Here is a 25,566-nt window from a genome sequence, read left to right as displayed (position 1 = left end):
AGCATTTTGATCTCCTGTGCTCTGTGCCCCCTCAAACCCAGGCCATTCAGAATAAATGACTGTGAGCCTGAGGCTGGAAAGATCGTTTCCCTTCCCAGCTAGAAAGACTCATCCATCAGGCTGTGTCAGACGCCTGAGTCCTCCAGGGTGGTCAAAGGTAATGAAGCTTGTGTCCCAAGTGCAGCATTTGGGGCTTCCCAAGGCAAAGTGCCCAAGCAGGCTCTCTACTCTCCAAGTTCATGGTGCACAGTAGCCATGGCTTGCCTCTCCCAATACACAGGATCTCCAAGGGCCGCCCTCCCATCCCTCTTGTTTCTCAGCCCATGTGTTTCCTCCTTCCTTCAGTTTGACAATATGGGTACAGCAACCACTTTGCAGGATGCCTCTGCTTAGGCATGTCTGAGCATAGGGCTAAGGAGAAACGTGGGACCTGAACTCTGCACTCTTTGGGAAGAAGGACCACATAGGATTCAAATCTGTTTCACCAACCACTAGGCTCCAGGCCTGAGTCTACCCAGCAGCTGCTCAAGGTAAGTTTGCAGATGTGTGTAACCCAGACAGATACCCTCACCCCGCGTGCTCCTGTCCTTGTTGGAACGATTTTCAAAGAATCACAGTCCAAATGCCAAATAGATAGGAAACAGGGTTTCCGATCTTTAATAGTACTTCTCCAGTTATTAAAGGGAATCTTTTTATTTATTTATTTATTCTTGAGACAGAGTCTTGCTCTGTCGCCCAGACTGGAGTGCAGTGGCATAGTCTCGGCTCACTGCAATCTCCACTTCCTGGGTTCAAGCGATTCTCCCTGCCTCAGCCTCCCGAGTAGCTGGGACTACAGGTGTCTGCCACCACGCCCAGCTAATTTTTGTATTTTTTAGTAGAGACAGGGTTTCACCATGTTGGCCAGGCTGGTCTTGAACTCCTGACCGCAGGTGATCTGCCTGCCTCGGCCTCCCAAAGTGCTGAGATTACAGGCGTGAGCTATCGTGCCCAGCCAAAATAAATCTAACTTGAAGCACAAAGCAGTACCTCTTGGTAGCCCCACCTTTTATAATCTGTACGTAGAAGTAAGCCCCCAGTTTTCCTTCAAGGCTTGCCCGTCATAACTTTTATTCCTCTCAGCTTTCTGTCTAAGCTCCCTCAGTTTCTTTGTTTTCCTCTTTCCTCTAGAATCTGCATCACAGAAGACATCAAATTGGGCAAGACTCCTCCTCCCTGACAGGTGGCACAGGAGGGTAGCTGGAGCGGGAGGGTGGGAAGCAATACATCGATCTTGGAAGAACAGCCTGGCTCTGCCACTCGCCATGTGTCTGTGGGTATGTGAGTCCCCACTCTGTGCTGTGGCCTCCTCACGCAGGGAAAGGAACTGATAAAAGTAACCAAATTGGCCGGGCGCAGTGGCACAAGCCTGTAATCCCAGCACTTTGGGAGGCCAAGACGGGCGGATCATGAGGTCAGGAGATCGAGACCATCCTGGCTAACACGGTGAAACCCTGTCTCTACTAAAAAATACAAAACACTAGCTGGGCGAGGTGGCGGGCGCCTGTAGTCCCAGCTACTAGGGAGGCTGAGGCAGGAGAATGGCGTGAACCCGGGAGGCGGAGCTTGCAGTGAGCTGAGATCCGACCACTGCACTCCAGCCTGGGCGACAGAGCGAGACTGCGTCTCAAAAAAAAAAAAAAAAGTAACCGAGTTAAACTGAACAAAGTGAGTTCATGTGTGTGAACTCTCAAAAACGGTGCTGGCACACAGTAGGTGCTCAAGCAGCGCGGGCATTTTACACAGTCGCTGCCACGGCTGTTTTGAGTTTTATTTGCAGTGTGTATCATGCTGCCCAGCAGTTAAGCTTTTGTTGGGTCTGAGTTCTATCTTAACGGAAGCGGGCAGGACCCCCTCCCCTCTTCGGTCCTTCTGGACAGGGGTGAGACGAAGGTCATGAACTCAGCACTCACTGAACACCCGCCTGTCCCACCTGGGATGGGGACTCTGGGGTGTGCATCAGCAGTTTCAAGAAACACAGAATTACCGCATGACCCAGCAATCCCACTCCTAGGTATGTACCCCAAAGAACTGAAAACGAAAACTGGTACAAAAATGTTCATGTCGACTTTCTTCACAATAACCAGAAGCTGGAAACAGCCCAAGTGTCCCTGAACTGGTGAATGGATAAACTAATTGTGGTCTAACCATGTGGTGGAATGTCATTCACCCACAAAAGGAAGGTAGTACAGACACACGCTACCACACGGCTGAACCTAAAGCACATGATGCTGAAAGAAGACAGAAAAAAGGTTGCCTAGAGCATGATTCTGTGGATGGAAAACATCCGGAACAGGCAGACCCAAGACGGACAGGGGATGAGTGTTTGCCTGGGGCTGGAGGGATATGGAGAGTGAGTGCTAATGGGTTCGATGGTAAATTTTATGGTCTGTGTATTTTACCACAACAAAAAAAAGACATACCCAAGCGAAAAAAAAAAAAAACAGTGTATAAACACATGACAAAGTGTATTACTAACAAGACACATATAAAGAAATAAAATTCCACAAAGATAAACCTTGTTTTGCGGACACTGTCTCCTGGTGGCAGCATCCCTGGTTTTTTTCTTTGGTTTCTCTGCATTACCAATTTTATTTGTGTCTGACATGATTTACTCGAAACATAGTGAAATAACACTAATGTAAAATCTGGCCACCAGGCAGATATGGGGGTAGAGTTTACTCAAAATTTCCTAGGAGGAGGGGTACACATTCCCCCTGTAAACCTCTCAGGATTTGAGTGGGCCTGGGGAGAGAAGGCTGGCACCTTCCAGGGAAGGGCTGGCTTCTCACACTCTCCCTGATGTAAATGAGTCCACCCCTCCACCTCCACCAGCTTTTCAAGTTCCAGCACTGATGGAGATGGGGAAGGGGTTTGGGAGGAAGGATCCCCTTCTCCAAGACAGAAGTTCTATCCTGGCTGTGCTCTCCTCAGTGGTGCCTTCCTTTCCTTAAGGAATATTTATTGGGTGCTTGCCATGTGCTCGGCTCTGGGTGGTCCCTTATCTGACGGGGTGTGTGCAGGAAGTGACTATAGCAAGGGGTTATGAGTGGGCACCACAGGCAACTTTCAGACATCTGAGGCAAATGCAGGTGGAGGAGACAAAATTGTGGGCAAGTGTCTGGGGCCAGGAGGAGTGTGGCACATTCCGCAGACCAGGGAGAGCGCCCAATGGCGACATCCATCTCCTCACTGGCCTGGCACACGTGCCATCTCCCCTTCTCACCCATATAACCCACTCCTCTCTCTGCAGATCCAGCCCTGAGGGTGCTGATGGAGGTGCACATGCCCAGGACAGCCCCTGTTTATCTCCATGACCCTCTAGGTCCTGCCACGAGACTGAATACAAAGGAGATGCATGGAAAAGTCTGCTCCATAGGACCCATCTGAAGATCCCGGGGAGAGGGAAGCAGATAACTTGCTGGTGGGTGGTTGATTTCGTGAGACCACAGTGGGGCCACCATTCTCAGGGCTCTACAGCATCAGCTCTGCCTCCCCTTCTCATCCCACTCTGCTTGTGGGCGCGTACACACCCTAATTCCCAGGGCTGACAAACTCCATCAATTAAAAGACCCCATGGGGCACTTAGCACAGGGCCTTCCTCCAGTTCATTTGCCAATCTAACCGCTTGTATCATGAAACTCCCCACAAAAGGGCACCAAAGGCTAAGACAAATCAATGCTAACAAGAGCCTGCTGAGCACACTGGGAAGCGGGCAGTGGGTGTACGGGAGGGAGGAGGGGGCAGGTGGAGAGGACCCAGAGGCACGAATGGGTGCATCAGAGGACCTGGTGCCAGCAGCTTCCAACATGGGGGTGTCAGCCTACTATGCCTCCTGCTGCCTTCGCTCCATGTAGCCTGGGGCTGGGTGTACAGCATCCACACACAGAAAAAGATGGCTATAAGGTTACATCCCAATGATCTGGGACTTACCTGGACCATGAGGTAGACACAGTGCAAAAGAAACAAGCTTTGGAGTCAGCTTAGATTCAGGCCTCCCTGGAGGGCCCTGGGCAGGCTTCTTAATCTCTCTGAGGCTCAGTTTCATTACCTGCAAGATGAGTGTAAAACTACTTCCCAGGAGTGCCCATCACTGAACATATGTGCTGGGGCCTCTGTTATGCACCTGGCACTGTGTTGCATGCTGGAGATGTAGCAGAGACATGGTCAGCAAACTCTCTGGCCCACAGGGAATGTTCCCTGAGGGAGGTGGATAGTAAGTCAGTCACCTAACACAGGAAATGTATGATTCCTATGGTCACGGAAGCACACGGTGTGAGTGTAAGAGTCAGGGAAACCTGAGGGTGCCAAGAGGGTCCTCTCTGAGAAGGCATGATGTGAGCTGAAACCACAGTGGTGAGGGAAGTGGGGCTCAAAGTAGATGCAGATGGACAAGGCAGGACATGGCAGATGCTCGACCACATTGGCTCCTTGGCCCCTCCTTGTGGAAGAGATTTCTCTACCAAGTAGATGAAACTGTCACTAAGTAATGAGCCTCTATGCTCAGAAACTCCAAGGATGCAGGGGACAGAAATGAAAGGTGCAGGGACGGAGGCAGGGGACATGCTGAGGGCGTCCTCCAGACTCCTGAGGAAGGCTGCATCCTATCCTTCCAGCTCTCTAGTTCAGCACCCTGCAGAGGGCCAGCGCCCTGGAGTGGTTCAGCACCCTGGAGAGAGACCATGCCCCACAGGGGTTCAGCACCCTGGAGAGATCCAGCTACGCTCTCGCTCTGTGCAGCTGTCCAGTCACACACATTTGTACCTACTTAACTAACATCCCAGGCCCCCACTAGACCAGTTGCTCACCCCCAGCTTCACAGCATCTGATCACTCCCCAAATCCACCTGAACATTCCTGACCCCCTAAGCTTTTGCTCAAGATCTTTCTCCTCAGTTCTGCCTGCAGAAACCTCACTAACCCATCAAAGCCTGGAGCCAACACCATCTTTCATGAAGCCCTTTTCCTGATTTACTGTGGGGCCTTCGCCACACTCTGCTTTTTGCCTGCCCCTCCTAAACTGTGTGTTCCCCAAGGAACTGCGTCTGATTCATGTCTTTCTTCCAGCCCAGCACCTGAGAGGCAGAATGTATGCTTCAGAAATGAATGAGTGAAGTTTCAGAAGTAATTTTTACAATTGCCACCATTTGTTGAGAACTCATGATGCCAGAAACTGCTACATGCTTCATACACACTTTTATTTACAGTTTGAGAAACTGAGGCCAAGAAATGAGCAACCTGCCCAAGTTCACACGGTTAAGAAGAGGCAGAACCTGGATTCAAACCCGGATCAGACGGCACAGCCTGTGCCCTTGACCGCGGCTCCTCTCCGCCTCTCTCCAACCCCGTGTGCTGCCATCTGCCAGTCCCACGGCATCTGAGCACAGCAGCCACGGTCCCCTGAAGTGATTCTGAATCTTTTTATAGCCTGAAATTGAAATCACTGATGCTTCAAATTAGAACCCCAAAATGAACGAGCCAAGATTTCAGATTTGCAAGTTGCCGAGCTGCCCGCATCCACCTTCTCAGCAAGATTCCTGGGCTGCTCCTCAGCCCGGACCACCTGTTCCCAGTCAATATGGAGGACAAAGAGAACGACCTCCCCAGGCCCAGAAGGCCACGCGCAGAAAAGGGATCCAACCTCCCCGCCATCCAGGACTCCCCACAGAGCAGTGGCCTCTGCCTGGGAGAAGAAAGACCACAGTGCGTTAAGCCTCAGAGAGCAGACCCCAACGCTGTTAGCCTCAGAGAGTGAAGACCCCCCCAGTGCTATTAGCCTTAGAGGGTAAAGGCCCCCAGTGCTATTGCCCTTGGTCAGTGGATCCTGATGACACGGTGAGAAGCCACTGAGCTGTCAGGACAGAAACACCCCACACTCAGAGGGATGCAGGACAGACCCTGTTTGTCTTTGGTGTGAATGCAATGAAATATTGGCCTTGATGACCAAAGCACCAATGTGACCCTGCTCAAGAATTCAGCAGTCACCCTGGGTTCCTGCTAACATCAGCTGGTCTTTGGTCTTTAACTTGGTTATTAAGTAGCCATTTAAAACCATTTAAATAAGAGCAGAAGAAATTTTGCGGGTGGGGTGCAGAGAGTTTCCAGATTGGTCATCAGGGCCACCAGCAGGACAAAGTCTCTCACAATATCCCAAAAGGCGAGCTAGAGAAATGTGAGCTGTGTGATGTGGCTGAACCACTAGACCCAAGGGATGCTGGCACCAGGCAAACCACAACAGGGCTCTGGCCTTGGCCCTGGGATTTGCTGCTAGAGAGCAAAGCGGGCATCAGGAATAGGAATTCCAAGGTGATCTAAAAGCCGGACCCACACCAACACAGAATTGTACAGGGTGGTGAGTGCTCTGGGAGCAGGAGTTTGAGCCAAAGGAGGAGATGTGCCTGCCAGGGACTTCGGAGGCTAGGGGGCGGGGTGGGGCAGGTACCTGTATTCGAGATGTTCCCCACAACAGAGGCAAAAGGAAACCATGGCTCATGTACTCTTGGCTGGAAGTGTCTGATGGACTTGGCACATGCTGGGTGTGCTCTGTGACTGCTACATGCTTCACATAACAGTGGTAATGAACATCAGTCATTATGATAATATTATTATCCCTGTTTGTTCAACTAATAGCCACTGGTTTCCTCTTCTGAGTCGGGCATCATTAATGATGATGAAGGACAAGATGATGATCCATGACAAGTACTGACTGAGGCCAGGTGAGGTGATGTATCTTTAGTTCCAGTGCTTTGGGAGGCTCAGGTAGGAGGATCATTTGAGTCCAGGAGTTTGAGACCAGCCCAGGCAACAAAGCAAGACTCTGGCTCTATAAAAAAGTACACAAGTTAGCTAGGTATGGTGGTGCATGCCTGTAGTGTAAACTACTTGGAAGGCTGAGGCGGGAGGATCTTTTGAACCTAGGAGTTCAAGGCTGCAGTGAGTTGTGATTATGCCACTGCACTCCAGCCAGGGCAACAAAGCAAAATCCTGTCTCTAAAAAGGAAAGTTGATTGAATGCCAGCTCTGTGCTCCATGCCTCTGACCAGCAGTCCAGTGCTGAGAGCTCAGTTCGTCTCAAGTGATTCTACTGTCACAACCACACATTTCATCGACAGGAATAACAGGACCCAGCAAGAGTAATGACTGATCGTGCTGAATCTGGACTTCATTTTCTTTCCTCCAAGTAATATTTAAGTCTGAAGCTGGGGAGGGGAGGTTGACCCTTGAGTAGCGAGCTCTAACAACTGTTCCTCACGCCTGCTTGGTTGAAAAGTCAAACATGCTAGAGGCCACCTCACATTTCTCAAGTCCAATTTTAAAATACCAGCCTAAGAAACATTTTTTTTTTTTCAAGACGGAGTCTTGCTCTGTTGCCCAGGCTGGAGTTCAGTGGTGCGATATCGGCTCACTACAACCTCCACCTCCCGGGTTCAAGTGATTCTCCTGCCTCCGCCTTCCAAGTAGCTGGGATTAACAGGCACAGGCCACCACGCCCAGCTAATTTTTGTATTTTTAGTAGAGGCAGGGTTTCACCACGTTGGCCATGCTGGCCTTGAACTCCTGACCTCAAGTGATCTGCCCACCTTGGCCTCCCAAAGTGCTGGGATTACAGGCATGAGCTGCCACACCCGGCCTTACAAGATCCTCCCAGAGTCTCTGAGGAAAACACCAGTGCATCCCTCTTAGCCTCCTGACTTAAATACAAACCACGAGTATAAAGCAGATCCACACCCTCTCTCGTGCAAGCATTTAATACGAGGAAAAAGTAATTAGCAAACTCGAGCACCACTTTTCAAGGATGAAGGATACTGCTGCTGCTTTAACTGCGAGGGAAAACCTATTTAGAGAAATTAACGCAAAAATGAGATCGGCCACTTCAGGGCCAAGAAAACAACCACAAAAACCATAGGCGTCGTCAGAGCCCTGCAGCAGGCGGGTGAGGAACGGCCCCGGGAAAGTAATTAATGCCCAGGAAGCCTTTTTCCTCTGACAGCAAACAGTACCCCCTGTGCCAAGGGGGCTGGACATTTGTCTCCCGTGTGAGATAACTTTCTTCTAAGACACGCTTTCCTATGTATGAGATGGATACTTTTCAAAATAGGAATACTTCGATTCCAGGAAATCTGAGGGAAACATCTGAAAGAAAGAGAAAATAACATAATCTCACCACCTAGGGGTTAATGTTTCCTGTCCTTTTTGTTTTCTTCTGTGCTTACACTGGGGAAAGATGGTATTAGATGACACTGTGCTGAGCATTTTGATTCTGCCTTTCTCACTAAGCAGAATGTAGCCTTTCTTGGTTGGTGTTAAGAGCTCCTTGTAAACATCATTTTTAATGCTTTCTTATGAATTCACAACAGATGTTCACTGTCACTGAACCATTCTCCCATTAGCCCCGCCCCCTCCCCGCCTCAACTCCTTGTTTCTGCCACACTGTAATTGCTACCTGTTTTAATTTTTTTATTATTATTTACTATTATTATTATTATTATTATTATTTTGAGACCGAGTCTTGCTTTGTCACCCAGGCTGGAGGGCAGTGGCCGTGATCTCAGCTCACTGCAACATCCGCCTCCCAGGTTCAAGCGATTCTCCTGCCTCAGCCTCCCGAGCAGCTGGGACTACAGGCGCCGCCACCACGTCCAGCTAATTTTTTGTATTTTTAGTAGAGATGGGGTTTCATTGTGTTGGCCAGGATGGTCTTGAACTCCTGACCTCAGGTGATCCACCCGCCTTGGCCTCCCAAAGTGCTGGGATTACAGGTGTGAGCCACCATGCCTGGCTGATTTCTGCCTGTTTTTAAAGATTATTCCCTTAGCATGGATTCCTAGATGTAAAATTCCTCGTTCAGCTTTATGGCTCTTGTTACCTACTGCCACATTAATTTTGAAAACATCTATGGCAACCTAGTCTTTCCCCCAGCAACATGTGTGTCCTGTCACCAGCAACGTGTATAGTCACAAAGAAGTATTTGCTAATGTGAAAACAAAACGGGCACCTCACTGCTTTTCTTCTTACCGTTTGCCCATTTATACATAAAACTCATCAAAGTGTTGTTCATGCATCTTTGAGCCACGACATCACAGAGTCGGACAGCCTGGGCTGGAATTCCACCTTCTCCACTCACCAGCTACATGGCCACGGGCCAGTTACTTCACCTGTGTGCCTCAGTTTCCCCATCTGTAAAGTGGGGAGGAACACACATGCTGTACGGATGACTCTGAGGGTTGGATGGGGCACTGCAGGGCTTCCAGTTACTTCACCTGTGTGCCTCAGTTTCCCCACCTGTAAAATGGGGAGGAACACACATGCTGTACGGATGACTCTGAGGGTTGGATGGGGCACTGCAGGGCTTCTAGCGCTTGGAGATCCACCTCGGCTGCTATAAACAAGGACACTGGCTTCTTGGGACATTTGTTGCAAATGTTGTTTGCCCTCTGCCTGCCTGCTGTTGAGTTGAATCGTAAGGATGTCTCAGATACAGGATATTTTAGATCAGGAAAGTCACTCAAGAAACAAAATTCAGGTTGTCAAAGAAGGGGTTTGTGGAAGACGGTCCTAGTCTTAAGGAGATTAGCGCAGCACCAGCTTGTGTTTGGGTCGAGGAGACTTTAGTCGGCAGGTCACGTCAAGAGGCTGGAATGTCAACTTGGGCCGGGCCAGTGGGTCACCGCCCTTCCTGTCTGTTGGGACCCCCAGCATCACCACTGCAGCTTTCACGGATGCCCCAGCTCTTGCCTCATAGTTCTGATTCAGGGCGTGTGGGCTGGAGACCAGATTTCTATAAACCTCGGGTGACTGGGACGCCCAGCCAGCTTTCACTGAGTGAGACCTACGGTGAACCCCGCAAGACATCAAAGTGGTGTCCTCACCCCCACATCTCCTTAAACACTTGATGCACTACCGTCCTCCGGGAGCCACCCACAGGCTTAGGACGTATCATGAACTTCAGAAGCAGCCTCTGACCTCTCCAGCCCCATGTTGTGGGAGTGAAGGGGCCTAATCAGGGTCATCTCAAAAGAGACAGCAAACAAGTCTTCAGCAAACTCTTACAGCGGGCTGACTCTCCCTCGAAACGACTCTGGTCTCGGCTTCCTGACAAGCTCCAATCGTTATGAAAATCAGTTTGGACTGGGTTTCCTGTTGTCACCAGAGGGACGTGGGCCTCTGTCATTCCTGGCTGGTGGAGGCCCCGTCGTCACCTCTGACCTGCATGGAGAGAAACACCTGCCCTGCTTCTCTCAGGGGCTGTCACTGCTCCAGCATCCACCCCTCTGCAAGCCTTGGCCTCGGCCTCCCCCTGCAGGTCCCACGGGCGATCTCTGCAGGGGCATTCAACTTCCCACTGCCCTGCCCCTCCCACGGCCTCTAAAATCTCTCTGGCTCCTTCTCCGCTGGGCTGGTTGACATTTCACAATCTGGAATGGCTCAGTGTCACTGGCTATCTCGGGGATTCCGGCACACCAGCTGATCCTAAATGGTAAATCACACCGTCCACGGAGCCACTGTGATCAAATGTCCCTATCCACGGGACATCCGCTTATCCTTCACGTCCACCTCTGAGGTGAACCTTTTATTACAACACAGCTTGTGCGATAACATCTGTCTGTCTGATGAGATTCCCGATTTGGCGACAGCTCAAAGCCTTTGATTGTGGTTGGTAGGGTCGGGGGTGGTCAACCAGAAACAAAAACAACAGCAAAAGAACGAACTCTTCCCCAAAGCTTAGGTAGGAGAGAAATAAATTCTACAAGGTAAGTACCCAAGAAAGTCACGCACAGCAGGAAACCATGACAGGCGCCAAGGCCGAGAGCTGGAGGGCCACGTCAGGGCATTCTCACAAAGTTAATGAGGGAAAATGAAGTTCTGGAGACGCCAAAGACGTTAAAAGCCAACATTCACTCAAAGGGTGCCCCTTCATCCAAAAGTTCAGACCGCAGCATGCAGTTTTAAAGAGAAAATAAAAATCTGTCACACTTTCGAGGTTCTTTCAAATAGCAGACAGAAAGGAAGGCCTGCCAAGGGCTGCTTGGGGTAAGGAAGACACAGTGTCTGCCTTTCAGGCAGCTTTTCACGTGGAGACCTTGTACCTCACTGAGAGCTCAGAAACCCCACCGACTCGAGGGCTGGCTGCTCACCAAAAAGAAAATTCACGTGAGACACATGACGCTGTTTCACACCATCCCTCCAAGGTCAAAGCTTTTCACCGAAAATAGAGAAACATGGTCTGTCGGAACAAACACGCACCTATTAGGCTATACACGATTTTAATATTCCGGTGGCAAAATCCAGCCTCTAGAAACACAACTCAATGGAATTCTCAGTCTTAAGCCCCTGGAGGAGAATTTGAGTCCCCAGAGGCAGCTGTGGACATGAACTGTGAGGAGCCAGGATCATGCAAGGGTCCAGCTGCCTGCGCCCTGCACCCTCATTAGTGTAAGACTGGTGTACAGCAGCCGTGCAGTGCTGTGGAGGGCCCAGTGCTCCTTGGGTCATCTGTGACATCATAATGCAGGCAAAGCCCTAATGCATCTCAGGACCAGCCATTCCTAGAATACTGGAAGTCAGAGGTTACCCAGAATATAAAACCTGCCCTCAAATGGCAAATATATTTGCATATCAGAGGTTAAAAGCAATGTCAAAGGAGGTGCTTAGAAACAGAAGTGTGGAAACTCTCAAAGCTCCAAATTTCCACAAAGGCTTCAAACCGACAGGACAGGTGTACCTTCTCGGCCCCACCCAGGCAAGCGCTGCAGCCACAGACAGCAACATCTTCTAACCCAGTGCGGCTCTGCTCACCGGGCAAGTGCGGGGCCCACACATATGCCTCAGCAGGCCACGCTTCTTTTATTGATGAGTTTATCCAGGAAACAGTCCAACGAGCTGAACAACGGGGGGTGCTCTTGCATCTGCAGCCCTCTTTTATTATTGAAAATCAAGAACCAAGAGCGACCTATTTCAACACCCCCCCATCCTGCCTGTCACACATGCACACACTCTTACACCATCTATAGACTTCAGCCTTGCTGCTAGGCCCAAGGCCACGCCCCCCGCAACACACACACGCACACGCGCACACACACACACACACACACAGGAAGGGGACTCACATCCCAACTGCATCCCACAGAGGATGATTCAACCCAGGCCCTCTGCATTTTCATGAAGGTTACAAATTGAATTAACCCCCGAAGCCATGGCGGGCTCCGGTCTCCATCATTCTAGTGGGCATCCGACAGTTTCAATGCACAAGAACCCAAATAAGCTCATTTCTCATTCAAATCAGGTTCTGATTGGTCGATAATCATTTAAATATATCTTCCAGCAAATCAAAGAGATCCACAGGACGCACTCAGAATAAGTTTAAGCACCTGCTCCATCTTACCTGGCTCTCTAACAGTCTCTTCCCTTCTGACTTTCCATTGCCCCTTAATAGTCCTGAGGATCTCTAAGGAGATCACTAGCAGAATCACAGCATGATCAGCCACCTTGGGAGCTTAGGCCTGACTGGGAGAAATGATCGCAGGTAGCCTTCTCACCAGGGGCTGGGATGTGGGATCCTCATTTACAGAACGAATATCTGGCCCAATGGCAGGGACCACCACATGGCTGGCTGGATGCCACGTACCCACCCCTTCCACCTGCATGTGGAGTTCTGATGTACATGAGGCAGGGCTCAGGGTGACATAGAAGAGCGTGTGCATCCAAGAAACGCACACTCCCAACAAGGACCATTTGAGTCTACTGAGCCTTTAAAATATCATCTTTTTCAACCTATAACGTTCTTTTCTTCTTCCTGTTTCCAAAGAGTCACACGTTCCTTTGCATAACAAGATTAAAAGTAACACCTAAACTCACAAAAAGGCTAGGCGATCAGATGCACTGGGGCCTCTGACCCCTCGCACACACTGACGTGCCAACCCTAGGGACTGTTTGCTGTTTGGAGAGCCGGGGCACTCACACCTCTATTCTCTAAAGGAAGAAAATGCTCTTTCCTTTTCAGTACCAGCAAACGCCCATTTTCAAAGCATCTGAATTCCTAAGTTTCCTTTTTGCACCATCGACGCCAGCCATCCCTCTTGCCTGGGCTCCTTGGTCTTAGAAGGCCATTGTCCAACTGACAGGGTGATTACCACAACCTGCAAATCTACAAGCTCTTAGCCACCAATGTTACAGACCTCACACCAGCAACTGCCACACAAGAGTGCTTGCCGACTCACCCGTAGGACACAAGAACGGATGATGACTCCTCTTGGTACCTATTTATGGAGTCACACCTAAGCCACCCACAGATCTGCACATGTCCCCAACATCATGGTGACCACATGCCTCCACTTTCTATCTTCTACTTCAAGACCAATGGCCAAATTCCACAGACGTTTCCTCCTCCAACGGGTTACGGTCAAGGCCTCCAAGACAAGCCCAACACCAGGTCCACAGGCAGAGGCACCCATGGTGGGAGAAATTGACCAAACAACGAAAGCTCATGGCAGACTCCACAAGCACTCCCAGACTGGGCCTCGTGGCCGTGCTGCCAGGACTACGACCTCCTCCCCGAGAGTCGGCGCTCTCCCCAAGCAGAAAGATACAGACACCTGTGTCCCTACCTCAATCAAGAAGTCCCCGGTCCTTAGTCCGGCTTGCCACGCCACCCCACCTTCATCCACGGACTCCAGGTACTGCAGGGCTGGGAACGCCGGTGTTGGTGTGAATTCTTCAATGGGTGTGTCAGCTGGGAAGACAAGCAGCACCTGGTTACAAGCCTGGGAGATGTTTTCCAAATTCACATTGCCTGACCTCCCCAAGGGATCCCGGGAGGAAGTGGGCCCGCACATCTCCCATCGCAGGTGGCTGGTCCAGGCCAACTCTCCCCCAGGAATGGCTTGAGACTCATACTCATGGGCCGATGCAACTCAAGCAATGAAGTCAACTGCACCTTGGTGCCACCATCATATTTCTTGGCCTCTCTGCTGAAACCACGGGATAATGTGCTCTGTGGTACATGTCTACATGCCTGTCATTTTCTTTAAAAGCATCAGTGACTAAACATTTTCGGTTCTAAAAATGGAAAAGTTCCTCCCCTGCCACACAGAGCTACAGAAACACCACACTAAACCACTTGCCAAATTTACATCTACGTAGACTCGCAACCAAGGGAATTCAACTTGGAATGCGGACGGAACATCACGCTGACCCAGTGGGTGGCTACGGATTTGGAATCTGCTCATGAGTCCCGTCTACAGGGACCCCAGGCCTCTGTGATCACTCTGTGTGTGACCAGTGTCCCTGGGCACTGGTGTGTGTGTGTGGGGGGGGTGCTGAGCCACACTGCCCAGCACAATGAGGCTCAGCTTCTGGGGCCCACACAGCTGCCAGGTGCAACTCCAGGGCAGGAGACGGACTTTCCTAGGGAGGCATGAGTGGCCGGGGGTGGGTGGGTGTGGAGATGAAGATTCCAGCAGGGGGAGGGGAGAGCAAATCACACAGACAGGCGTGGACGCTCTCACAGAGACAGCTGCAACTGCTCTTTCTCTCTCTGGATAGCTTGCTATGGAGCTGCCTGAGTCTGAGGCAGGTGGGCACGCCAGCCGGGGACGAGGCCTCCTGCAGCACAGGTGCAGGACCCCTGGCACAGCGCGTAAGCCCTGAGATGAAACTTCCACATGGCTGAGCCACACACGCGGTGGGCGGATGTCCCCTCTCACGGGGAGGCGATGCCATTTTGTTTTCTTTTGGAGGGGAAGCTGTGCGTGCAGGGCGGCTGGCGGGTGTACCGCCATGGACGGCATCCCTGAGCCTCCCACGACGGGCCACGTAACGTGTGTGCTGCCGGCTCAGTCCATGGCAGAGGGGACCATCTTGTCACATTTTCTTTGCAAAGTCACCTTAGAGGCAAGCACACAAATGCTCGCTGCCCTTGGAGCCAAAGCCCACTCCCAGAATGGGGCAGTTTCTAGGTGCCTGAAACTCAGGCCTGGGCAATCCTGGGGATTTGAGAGCCGGAGCTCTGAGGGCAGCCACAGTCTGGCTCAAGCAGAACACAAAATTTTAACCACCCCATCATTTAAAAACAAAAGGTAGGAGGGGGCAAGGGGGAGAGAGAACCCGTTCAGAACAACGTTGTCTACAGAAAATTAAAAACATTCCTCAAGGAAACCCTGACGCTTTCTGAGTAAAGCGCAATGTGAAAGAACATGGTTGTCTAGCAACCAAGTGCCCCCAGGAAAAATGCTTATTTAATGCTTATTCCTGAGCCAGGAACGTTTTGCATGCAGGCGTACAAACACACACACACACACACAAACATGGGAACATATTCAGGCTCGGAGCGGCTGCTCTTACCTTTGGCCCCTCGAAGCACGAATCCAAAGCCCTCATTGTCTTTTTTCTGCAGGACCACCGTCTTCTCCTCAATAATGCAGTCACTGTAGAGAGAATTCCGGGGACAGCGACCATTATTGTAGCCCGTCATCATCACCGCGGCCGCTCCTCCGCCGGGGACGTTCATCATCATAGCCAATTAATCACCCCAGCTCGCCAGATCCAGGCAGCATGGAGGAAAGGAGGCAGCGAGGGTGCAGGAGGAGCGAAGGAAGAGGGGGGTGGCTACCGGGATAGGCGAGCGTGGCACAATGAGACTTGCAGGGTGGGGGCAGGCAGAGCCGGAGCCAGCCGGAGGAAGGAGTCATACATGGTGGGGCGGCTGCCGGAGGGATGGCTGAGCTGCAGGCTCAAGGGGGGCTGGCCAGGACGCCGCCCAGGGCAAAGAAAGTAAGTGGCCCGAACGGCGGCGGCGGCAGCGGCGGCCTCAGCAGCGGCGGCGTCGGGAATGAGCTCCTCCGGCTTGTCCCGGCCACACGCATCTTCCAGCAGAGCCCGGGAAAACCAGCCAGAGGAGAAATGAGGCAGCAGTTTTGTTTTGCTTTTCCTTGAAGGGGGTTAAAAAAAAAAAATCAAATCCTATCTGCTCCCCGCACGAGCCGGCAGCAGGCACCAGAGACGCAGGGACCTGCGCGTCGCATCCAGCGCCCCCTCCCTCTCCCGTCCCGCCGGCGGTGTGCGGCAGGCAGGAGCCCCCACAATCATCTGACGAGCCCACAGTGCGCCCGCCCGGCGGCTGCCTGGGCGTCATCCCGCGCAGAGCATCCGCAGGCTGGGCTGGGAGCGGGCGGGGAGCGGGAGGGGCTGGGGCTCTCTCTGCAGCCCCCCCTCCAGCATCACCCCTGCCCCGTGGCCGGTGGGTGAGGCCGGTGGGTGAGGGGCTCCCTGGCAGAGGACTCAGGACATTTCGGTCTCAAAGCCCCTGAGGACACTGGCCCTCTGTGGGGATGATGAATCCATTGCTGGGGGAACTGGAGGGGGTATGGGCTGCCCCTTTGAGATGACAAGCTAGAGCCACACTGCTTGCCTCTTGCCATGGCATTTTTTTTTTTTTTTTAAGGAAAGAAACCAAAAAAGCTCCAACTTTGCGCTAGCTGCCACAGCGTCCTCTCGCTTTTCCTGCTGGCAGTCGCCACATGACCATCCAGCCCCTGAGGCACCCAGAGTGTGTGGGATGTGAACTGCTCAGTGAGCCTCCAGGCTGCGGCTGAACTGTCCTCCACCTCCACCTTCTGGGTGGCCTGCGGGGGCAGAAGGGGAGTGAGATGAAGGCCTGCCGGCACCCCGCTAGGATTCTGCTGCTGCCCGGAAGTTAGTGGGGAGCTGGGAAGGCCTCTGCGGAGGGGACCGGGGAAGGGAGGGAGGCAGCGTGGAGGGAGGCCTCTGCAGGGTCTTGCGGGGCTGTGTGTGAGCCTCAGGAGTGAGGAGAAAGGACACCAGGCCAGGGGCCCAGCCGGAAAAAGCTGCAGATGGGCCCTGAAGAACCCAGCAGGCCCCCATCGCACAGGGGGAGTCCTGGGGACACAAATCTCAAACAGAGCCACGTGCTGACGGACTCTTGGTCCCAGAGGAGTACGGGTCAGCTCTGCCTGGCACCAGCACCAGGTTCACGGTTTACAGGAAGCACAGGGCCTCAGGTGCAGCCAACTGGCGACAGCACAGCCACCCCGGATTGGGGGGGCCCCGGGAAGGAGGAGGGATGGGGCAAACGTGGATGACAGGGCTCGGCATCCTGGACAAGGGATGGGCAGCGGCCCCTCAATCCTCCCATTTTACAGATGAGGCTGGTGAGGCTCAGGTCGGAGGACCCAGCTGGGGAACACGTGCTCTTCTCACCACTCCACACACCCACCCCTGACGGCATCAGAGGGTTGTGCATGGAGGCATGCTGGAGTGACCCCGTCTTCCCGGAATAGCCGGGCATGGGTGATACCTTCACAGCCGAAGACCAGGACAATCCAGGTGACTGGTCACTCTCGTCTCAGCAGCTGGGACGGGGGTTCTGGCCCTGGACCTTCCTTCCCCTGCCCCCTCCCCAAAGACAGCCTGCTAAGTGCAGGGAGCTCCACTCTGGGGAGCTCAGTCACAACTGTGAGCTCCTCTTGGCTCCGCCCCGGAAGCCCACTCGCCCTGCTCAGGGCCACCAGACAAGGGCTGACACATGGTCAGAGGTCCAGGACCCCGGGAGTCTGGGGGTGAGTTCACGCGGCTGTTGTGGCCTTTAGGAGACGATGGGGGTCTCTAAACCTCAGTTTCCCTACACAGCAAGAGTGGGTAAGAACAAACCGACAGGCCTCTTGGGATCACCATGGGGTCAGATGAGGCCATGCCATGCTGGTGTGCTGTAATAGGAAGCCTCAGGGAGCTGTCCCTGTAACGGCTGTCATTAACCTCCAGCAGGCCTGGTAGTCGGCCAGGACCCCGCAGCCCTGAGGAGGCTGATGGGGGGAGAGCTGGGGCTCTCTTGCCATGGATTTAGGGGCCCATGAGGCACTGATGAGCAGACCCCCTACCAGGCCCCTCGACCTGTCTCCACGGGCCCCCACAACCAGAACACAGACTTGTGCCTCTCACGGGAAACGCCTTCTAGTCACCACCCGTTTCCCCTCCGAACTTCTGAAAGGAGAGTCAGTCCGGCCCCGCCCCATGGCTCACTCACTGCCGGGCAGGCGCAAGCTGTGTGACCAGCCTGTGTGTCTCCTTCATGGAAGGTTCTCTAAGGCCCCGGTTGTCAAAGCCAAGAGCCTCTGCTCAACCCTCTTGTGCACCTGCTCTCTGCAAGAGGAGCTGCCGAGGGTGACAGCCTCCCTGAAACCCTGGAAGGATGATGCCGAACCCTGGGGTCTGGATCTCAGTGCCCTGCACTCTTCCCTGGGGACACATGGGCCGATCAAGTCCATCTCCACCCAGCTCCAAGGGGAACCTGTCACGCGCTCCAGGTGCTCACTTGCACTGCTGGGCAGCTCCCTCCTGCAGTGCCCAACACCACCCAAACCTTGCATCTCCAAGATGATCCAGACCACTTCCTGCCAGCATACTCTGCGACGGGGAACTTCTTAGGGCCAGGGGGGCTGCCCAGACACTTGCTAGCTGTCTCCCACAGACTAGAGAAGGGCAGGGGCATTCCAGTGCGGCGGGTGGAGGCACCCACTTTGGCATCACATAGAGCGTGGTTCAAATCCCAGCTTTGCTTTGACCCTGAGGTCACTGACCTGCCAGGCCCCAGAGCCTGCTCTGCAAAATGAGGACAACAGCAAGATGTGCCTGATGGGTCCTGAGTGGGAGGCCGTGAGTCGTCCATCCATGCCTCAGAACCAGCCCCAGCAGGCAGCACGTGTTCGTAACTCCAACAGTTACGAGTGGGATCCCGGTCTGCACACGCCACCCTCTCCTCCCAGATTCCCTTCCTCCTGCAGGGAACCCTCCGATCTCGACATCCAAGGCTAAAACCTTTTCAGTAATTCCTGATGCACCCGAGAACTTCCTTTTTGAAAGTTAGAGACGGGGTTTTGCTCTGCCACTCAGGCTGGAGTGCAGTGGTGCCACCACAGCTCACTGTAAGTTTGAACTCCAGGCCGTAAGCGATCCTCCTACCTCAGCCTCCCAAGTAGCTGGGACTACAGGCACACACCCTCATGCCCGGCTAATTTTTAATTTTTTTTGTAGAGACAGGGTCTCACTGTGTTGCCCAGGATGGTCTCAACCTCCTGATCTCAAGGGATGCTCCCTCCTCGGCCTCCCAAAGTGCTGGGGTTATAGACGTGAGCCACCACACCCTGCTCCCTCTGATAATTTTCTAGCCCACACTTGTATCTGTGCAAAGATCTTGCCCCAAGACTGTAATGGCCCTGTCCTGTTTACTCAGTAAAACACCAAACTGCTTAGTCTCTGACATTAAGAAGGACTGTTTCTAACTTCTCTTTCCTGCATTGTTTCAGGATCTAAACAGCCCCTGCTTCCCACCCACTATGACCCCATCTCACTTTCACTCACAGACAGACATGGGTTTCAGTTTTAACCCAGACATTGACCACCTTGACTACTTACAGCCTCAATTTCCTGGCCTGCAAAGTGGGGGAGAAACATCTGGCTTGTAAGGTTGAGGAGGAGCCAGTGAGGCGGTGCCCAGTGAGTGCCCCATGAGCAGGGGGCTCTGTAACCAGGGAAAGCTGCTCTTTTTAGCATCCCCATCCATCGTGTTGAGCTCGGTGACCCTGAAGAAAACGTCCCCTCTGAGCTTGTCTCTTGGCGGGGAGGGGACATTTTCTACAGGGTCAGTGGGGACAGTGACCTCATCCTGCAGACCATCCCAAATGCCCACAGCACCCCGCATAGGCCAGGTGCCCCATGTGCGCCCACAGGGCATGCAAAATGGGTATGAACTCAAGTCAGGAGCAGAGCAGGGAGAAACAGATGTTGGGTGGGAGGTGGGCAAAGGATGACTGCAGGGTTTCCAGTAAAAAGGCACCAGAACAATCCCCGGATTCCTAGTTAAACCCAGAGGGCAAACTCAGTGCTGCAGAGGACCTACTGCATGCACCTGGCTTGGCCCAGGAAGTCAGAGAGGAAAGAGAAAAGGCAGCCCCAGGCCCTTAGAAACTTTCAGTGTTTTGAGGAATTCAGGAAAAGCAATGGGACACTCTAGAAGAGTCATTCCTTGAAAGGAGCTGCAGTCGCTGTGTCTGAAAGGTGGAACTTGGCAGCACCCCCCATCCCCATGCAATCAGACAGGGGGACCTCACATGCAGGCCTGAGGAAGCGGCCCTTCTGGAGACAAGACACCCTCAAGCTCCTGCTGGTTCATGAATCTAAAACCTGTCCCAGGATGACAGCTGCGGCTGGGTCTGGAAGTTGTGGCATTGAGTTCTGTGTGCTGCCCCAGAACTGTGCTGACGCCCCTGTGAACCAGAGTCTGCCCTGACCTTGGCCCCTGCCAGCCTGCCCTGCCCCTGCACCAGCAGACCCACTCTCCACATGCAGCTGAGACGCACTGCAATCCAGTTTCATGGGGAAACGACTGAGGCACCTGCACGTTCCCCACACTGCTGCTGCAACAGCCTTCTCCAAGCCTGTCTCACCCCCTAACCCGCTCACTGACCACGTGCCTGAAGTAGGCACTGTGGGCTCCTTGTAAGCAAATGCCATGCCCCGATCCTCTGAGTCTCTCCATGCAACACAACATTGACCCGTGCTTATTGACTGAACAAAAAATGTAATCCAGCAGTGCACTCTCCAAAAGTTTTCTAAGCTAGGTGGAAGGGCACTTTGACACTCCCCAAATGTACCCTCTTTTGCCAACATCTGCCTGCAGCAGGAGCTGTGGAAGGTGAAGGGGGTGGACAACCAGCCCCACCAAGCACAGCTGTGCAGGTTGTGCACTGTACAACTATGGAGGAAACCATTGCCATCATGGCCACCACAGCACACGTACCAATGGTAATTTCGGCACAGAGGGAAGAAAAACGTCTTAAGGAAGGGGCAAGCACCTTTTCCTAGTTCACACAAAGATGGGGTCTAGGCGGCCCTGGCCATGCTGCCATGGAGAATGCAAGAGGTATTCCTGTGGTAGCCATATTGGCTTCCCAGAGACACAATTACCTCCATGTTGATGCCCTCCTGGGAGCCACACGGAGGAGAGAGCATCAAAGGTTTGCCTGTGTGTGCTCGCCCACGGTCCCACTGTACGCTGCAAGAGAGCTTGTGGAATATACTTGGAACACTTAGCACCTTGAAGCAAGACAGGAGGGTTGTGGGGACCCAGGGACGGCCACGCAGCAGGCCCCAGAGGTCTCTCCCCGCTGGCAAGCCTGAAGATGCTCCTGGTGTCTGCCTTGCAAGACCACAGGTGGCCATACACCCTGTAGCTTTTAGCAGTGGCCTGGGTTCCCTTTCTCCCAGCGGGTGCCATGACAGACCCACAGGGAAGGCTGCACTTTCCCTGGTCCAGCAGGCAGCAGGTGCCAGCGATGCCAGTTGGCATTTAGGATCTGTCAGTCACTTTAACAAGCTCCCTTGGCAGCAGCACCTGATCCTGGAGGCAACGTCAACTTGGAGGCACAGGAAGCCAAGCCTGAGCTGGCCCAGACGTATGGGCCTGAGGGGCTCTGGGTGGCTCTGTGTGCCTCCCGACACATGGGGTGGATAGACGTGGACATTTTAAACTCTGAACACCAGTGTTATTGGGGTAGACCAGATGGCTTTACTCATAGCTCTCGGGATCCCAGCTGGGTTGGTGGCCCCGTCTGGTGACAGCTTTAGTTCTTCCTTGATCAGCTGGGACTGGGTTTCAGTCTCGGCCCCAAGTTCAGAAGTAACCGGGGCCGGCGTCAAGCTGCCGTGTAAATCGGTGAATCAATCCAGCTGTTACGTCCTGAATACCCACTGAGGGTCCAGGGATGAACTCCTGGGTGCTGGGCATTTAGGAAGGAACAAACCAGGCCCAGTCTGGCCCTTACAGAGTCGTCTGGTGTGGTCCGTTGAACCCACCCAAAAAGACTGGGTTTTAACAAACCCAAAAAGATGTGTTCAATTCCTAACCCTTGGCGTCTGTGAAAAGTGACCACCTTTGGAAATTAGGTCTCTGCAGGTGTAGTTAGTTAAGGGTCTTGAGTTGAGATCTTCCTGGATTGAGGGAGGGTCCTAAACCAACAACTGTGTTCTTACGCGAGAAAAGCAGAGGAAGGTCGACACCCAGAGGCAGCACAGAGGAGGCCACGGGAAGGTGGAGGCGGAGGCTGGAGTGATGCGGAGGCTGGAGCGATGTGGCCTGGCCAAGGAGCACCGAGGACTGCAGGCCAACAGCAGAGGCAGAGGAGGAAGACCCTCTCCTGGAGCCCCCGGAGGGAGCGCAGCGCTGCTGTCATCTTGGTTTTGGACCTCTGGCCTCCAGGGCTGTGACAGAAGTGGCTTCTCTTGTTTTGAGCCCCCTTGTCTGTGGTGATCGTTACAGCAAAGGCTGGGCAAGTGAGGACGATAAACATCAATCCGCGGTCACAGACACGTGTGCCTTCAACAGTGCAGGATCTGGTTCTGTGAGAACCATAGGGGCACCTGGAAGACTTCCTGGAGGAGGAGGACTGAAGTATACATAGGAGAATGGGTTGGGGGACTGGGGAGGGGACAGGAGAGAAAAGAACATTCCAGATAGAGTGGGGCTGGAAGGTAGGCAGCTGGCCCTCATGTCTGAAGGGCCGTGATGAGGCGGGAGGGCAGGAGCAGCTGACCTCATGGGGATGCAGACGTCGGCTGCCTACTCACCCAGGGCAGTCTGGGGACACAGCTTGGCAGTGACGCACGAGTGCAGGTGTCAGCAGGGCCGCGGTCACTCACGTTTTACCCAGTTTCACCCAAGAAGGCTGAAACTGCAGAAAAGCTGTTGCCCTATGGCTTCTCCTGGCGTTTTTTTTTTTTTTTTTTTTTTTCCGGTGAGGCCCAAATCCTCCTGGAATGACTCAGGGTCAACTCACACCTACGCCAGGAACTTCCATCCAATGATCATGCTTCCATCTAAACAATTCACAAGCACGAGTCGGCTGCTGCTGGCTGAGGCGGCTCCCTGGCCATCAGCGTGAACGCTGCTGTGCTCCTGCCTAGAGGCCCTGGCTGTTCTCTTAAAGCGGCTGTGCGTGGTCCGCGGGGAACGGTGGACGACAGAGTTCCCACCCCTGCCTCTGCGCAGGGTGGGGCTTCCAAGGTCAGGGTGGGGCTGAAGCCACGGTGGTCCCTTTGGCAGGGGCTGGACGTTGGATGAGGTACCAGCGTCGGAACGTGTGCATGTGTGAGGTCCAAGGTTCGAGGCCAGCAGAGGAGGGGGCTGCATATCCAAGCGCTGGGTGGGAGGGCCGAGCCGGAGCAGCCAACCTGCCCCTGGTGTGCGGAAGGGGCCTCCAGAGCCACCGGGCTGTTTCCACAACCAGGCCCTACAGGTCCAGACTCCAGCTGTCTCCAAGGGTTGCGGGGACCCCCAGATGTGACTGCAACCCGAAAAATAAAATTCGCCGGCTCCCAAATCCAAAGAGCCACCAACAGCGTGGTTAATGTCTGTTGAATTCCGTGTCTCTTAAATTTAATATGGGGTCAACGTCACGACCTGTTGAAGCTGGTATCCGCAAACGCATCACTTCATTGCGTGCAGAAGCACTCGTAAGGCAGGTGTTCCCACCTCGCAAGAATCCTTGGGTGTGTCGACGACGGCCGGGGAATCACAGCAGCTGCTGGGGAACGATCACGGTGTATCACTCACAGCCAAGCAAGTTCAAAGGCAGCATGATCGAAATCCTTTCCGAATGTTTTTCACGGCGGAAAGGTACAGTGAACGCGGGCTGTGGATGTGATGTCTGATCAGACCCAGGCAGGGGCCACTGGAATGCAGGGGGTTGGAGCAAGGTCCATGGAGATGGGTGGTGGGACCTGGAAGAGCCAGGAAGGACTCCCCGCAGAAAGACTGGGTGGTGCATTGTTTATTGTCCCTGAAAGTCCTTCCCAGAGCAGCAGAAGCCAGGAGATCTGCCTTCTCCAAGGCAGGGAAGGGCCTGAGAGCGGCTTGGCTAAATCACTCCTGGTGTAATCGCATTTCCGTGGCAGGGCCTGGTGAAGGCAGGAACTGGAGCACTATATTAGAAAGAGGATCCTCCAGGGAACGGTGATGGCAGTGGATGTCCTAGAAATTTCCGGGCTTTGCCAATCAGGAAGGATGAGGCTAAGCAGAGAGCTGTCAGCAGTTCCATGGGGGGTGTTGAGGTGGGGACCCAACAGGTGTCCCAGCTCAGCGGAGATGCCAGCTCGGGCTCTTTGCCCACCGGGTGTGGGCAGCCAGCCCAGCTCACCGTGGCAGAGCTGGCTGCAGGGCAGCACAGAGGGCAACACAGAGGGCTGTTCTACGGGCGGGCAGGCTGCGGGAGAACAGGAGAGTTTCTCTGTCATCTGTCACTCCCAAGTGGGAGGGGGAGCCTCTCAGCCCATGACCACACACAGCTGCTGCCAGCATCCTGCTTCCTGGTCGGAGAGTTGCAGTGTGTGATGCTGCTCTCTTGCCCTTCCTGCAGAATTCACAGGGGAAATGATGCCTAACGCCCAGTGCCATCCTGGCGCCTGAGTGACAGCCCCGGCCAGCCTGCTCTTGGGAGGCCACTGCAGTCTCCAGGGCAGGAGGTGATGACTTTGGACAATTCACGCACGGAGGGCACTCCTCCTGGCTCCCGGGAGCCACTGTCGCCCACGGGTAGGGGGCTGTGTCGCTTCACGTGGCGTTGGGAGGGCAGTGGTTCTGTCCCCATGCAGCCCGCACACGCGCGCCCACAGACGTGCGCTGGCGGAAGCCATATCTCAAATCGGCAATTACGAAAACGCCCTGCCCGGCGCTTATTACGACCATTTTCCTCTTCATTGCTAACATGATAAGCAAGGCAAGTTTTTTCCTAATAGAAACAATAATGTACAAAGAACTTGATCCAAATTAAATTGTCTCATTACTTTGTAATAAATCACCCACAAGCGTTTCCTAAGCACCACCAGGCGTGTTACCTGCCAGGAACGGCTGGCGGAGGAGACAGATACGGCTTAACTGCGCTCATGATCATGATGGGATGTGATCGGCACTCCCTGCTAAGACGAACGGAAATGTAGTCTGGGAGGGAGAATGCCTGCCTTGGAAGTTGAGCACCCCAGTGGAACCCCAGCTTCCCCAAAACAGCACTACACCCCTGGCCAAGTTCCTCAACCTCTTTGAGCTCCAATATCCTCACCTGCTGACTACGGACATCAACCGCAGCCTCGAGACACCACAGTGGGGCGGGAAACTCCTTGTTTAAAAGGCCTCTGGCATAGGATTCAGCACGCGGCAGGGGCTGGAAGGCTATTAGCACATGAGAACGCACCTTAGCGTTGCAGAACTTGCTTCATTCTGGAGACCTTATGCATAAACAGGTATTTTCACCTGTCCCCAGGTAAAACACTCTTCTACTGAGATCAGCAGAGGCCTGCCCTCGGGTATCCTTCCTTATGGACAGCAAGACACACCCGTCTGTTAGCAAACAAGGAGAAAGTCCCACAGTGCGTGTCTCACAGGTGGGCGGGTCCCTGCACACAGAGCTATGGGCAGACGGGATGAGGGCAGGGGGCCTCCGAGTGAGGGATGCCAGGATGCCTCCCT

The 25,566-nt window shown here is 53.5% G+C and overlaps 1 protein-coding gene across 21 annotated transcripts in view; it reads right to left on the bottom strand.

Moving 5' to 3' along the window:
• The window catches only part of SHANK2 (SH3 and multiple ankyrin repeat domains 2), a 671,410-nt gene that overhangs the window by 180,761 nt on the left and 465,083 nt on the right, over positions 1 to 25,566 (bottom strand). For 18 of the 21 annotated variants that reach the window (XM_077961772.1, XM_077961764.1, XM_077961763.1 and 15 more), the window contains 2 exons: positions 15,378 to 15,460; positions 13,643 to 13,767 (listed from right to left, as the gene is read on the bottom strand). In XM_077961772.1, coding sequence (XP_077817898.1) covers positions 13,643 to 13,767; positions 15,378 to 15,460 — 208 coding nt within the window. Of the gene's footprint in view, positions 1 to 13,642; positions 13,768 to 15,377; positions 15,624 to 25,566 lie in introns of those variants that run through there. The other 3 variants (XM_077961782.1, XM_077961781.1, XM_077961783.1) reach the window with 1 other exon arrangement.

This window comes from Macaca mulatta, chromosome 14 (assembly GCF_049350105.2).
Source record: "Macaca mulatta isolate MMU2019108-1 chromosome 14, T2T-MMU8v2.0, whole genome shotgun sequence".
Classification (NCBI taxonomy): domain Eukaryota; kingdom Metazoa; phylum Chordata; class Mammalia; order Primates; family Cercopithecidae; genus Macaca; species Macaca mulatta.
Note: the sequence above shows the minus strand (reverse complement) of the source record. Positions and strands in the feature narration are given on the sequence as shown.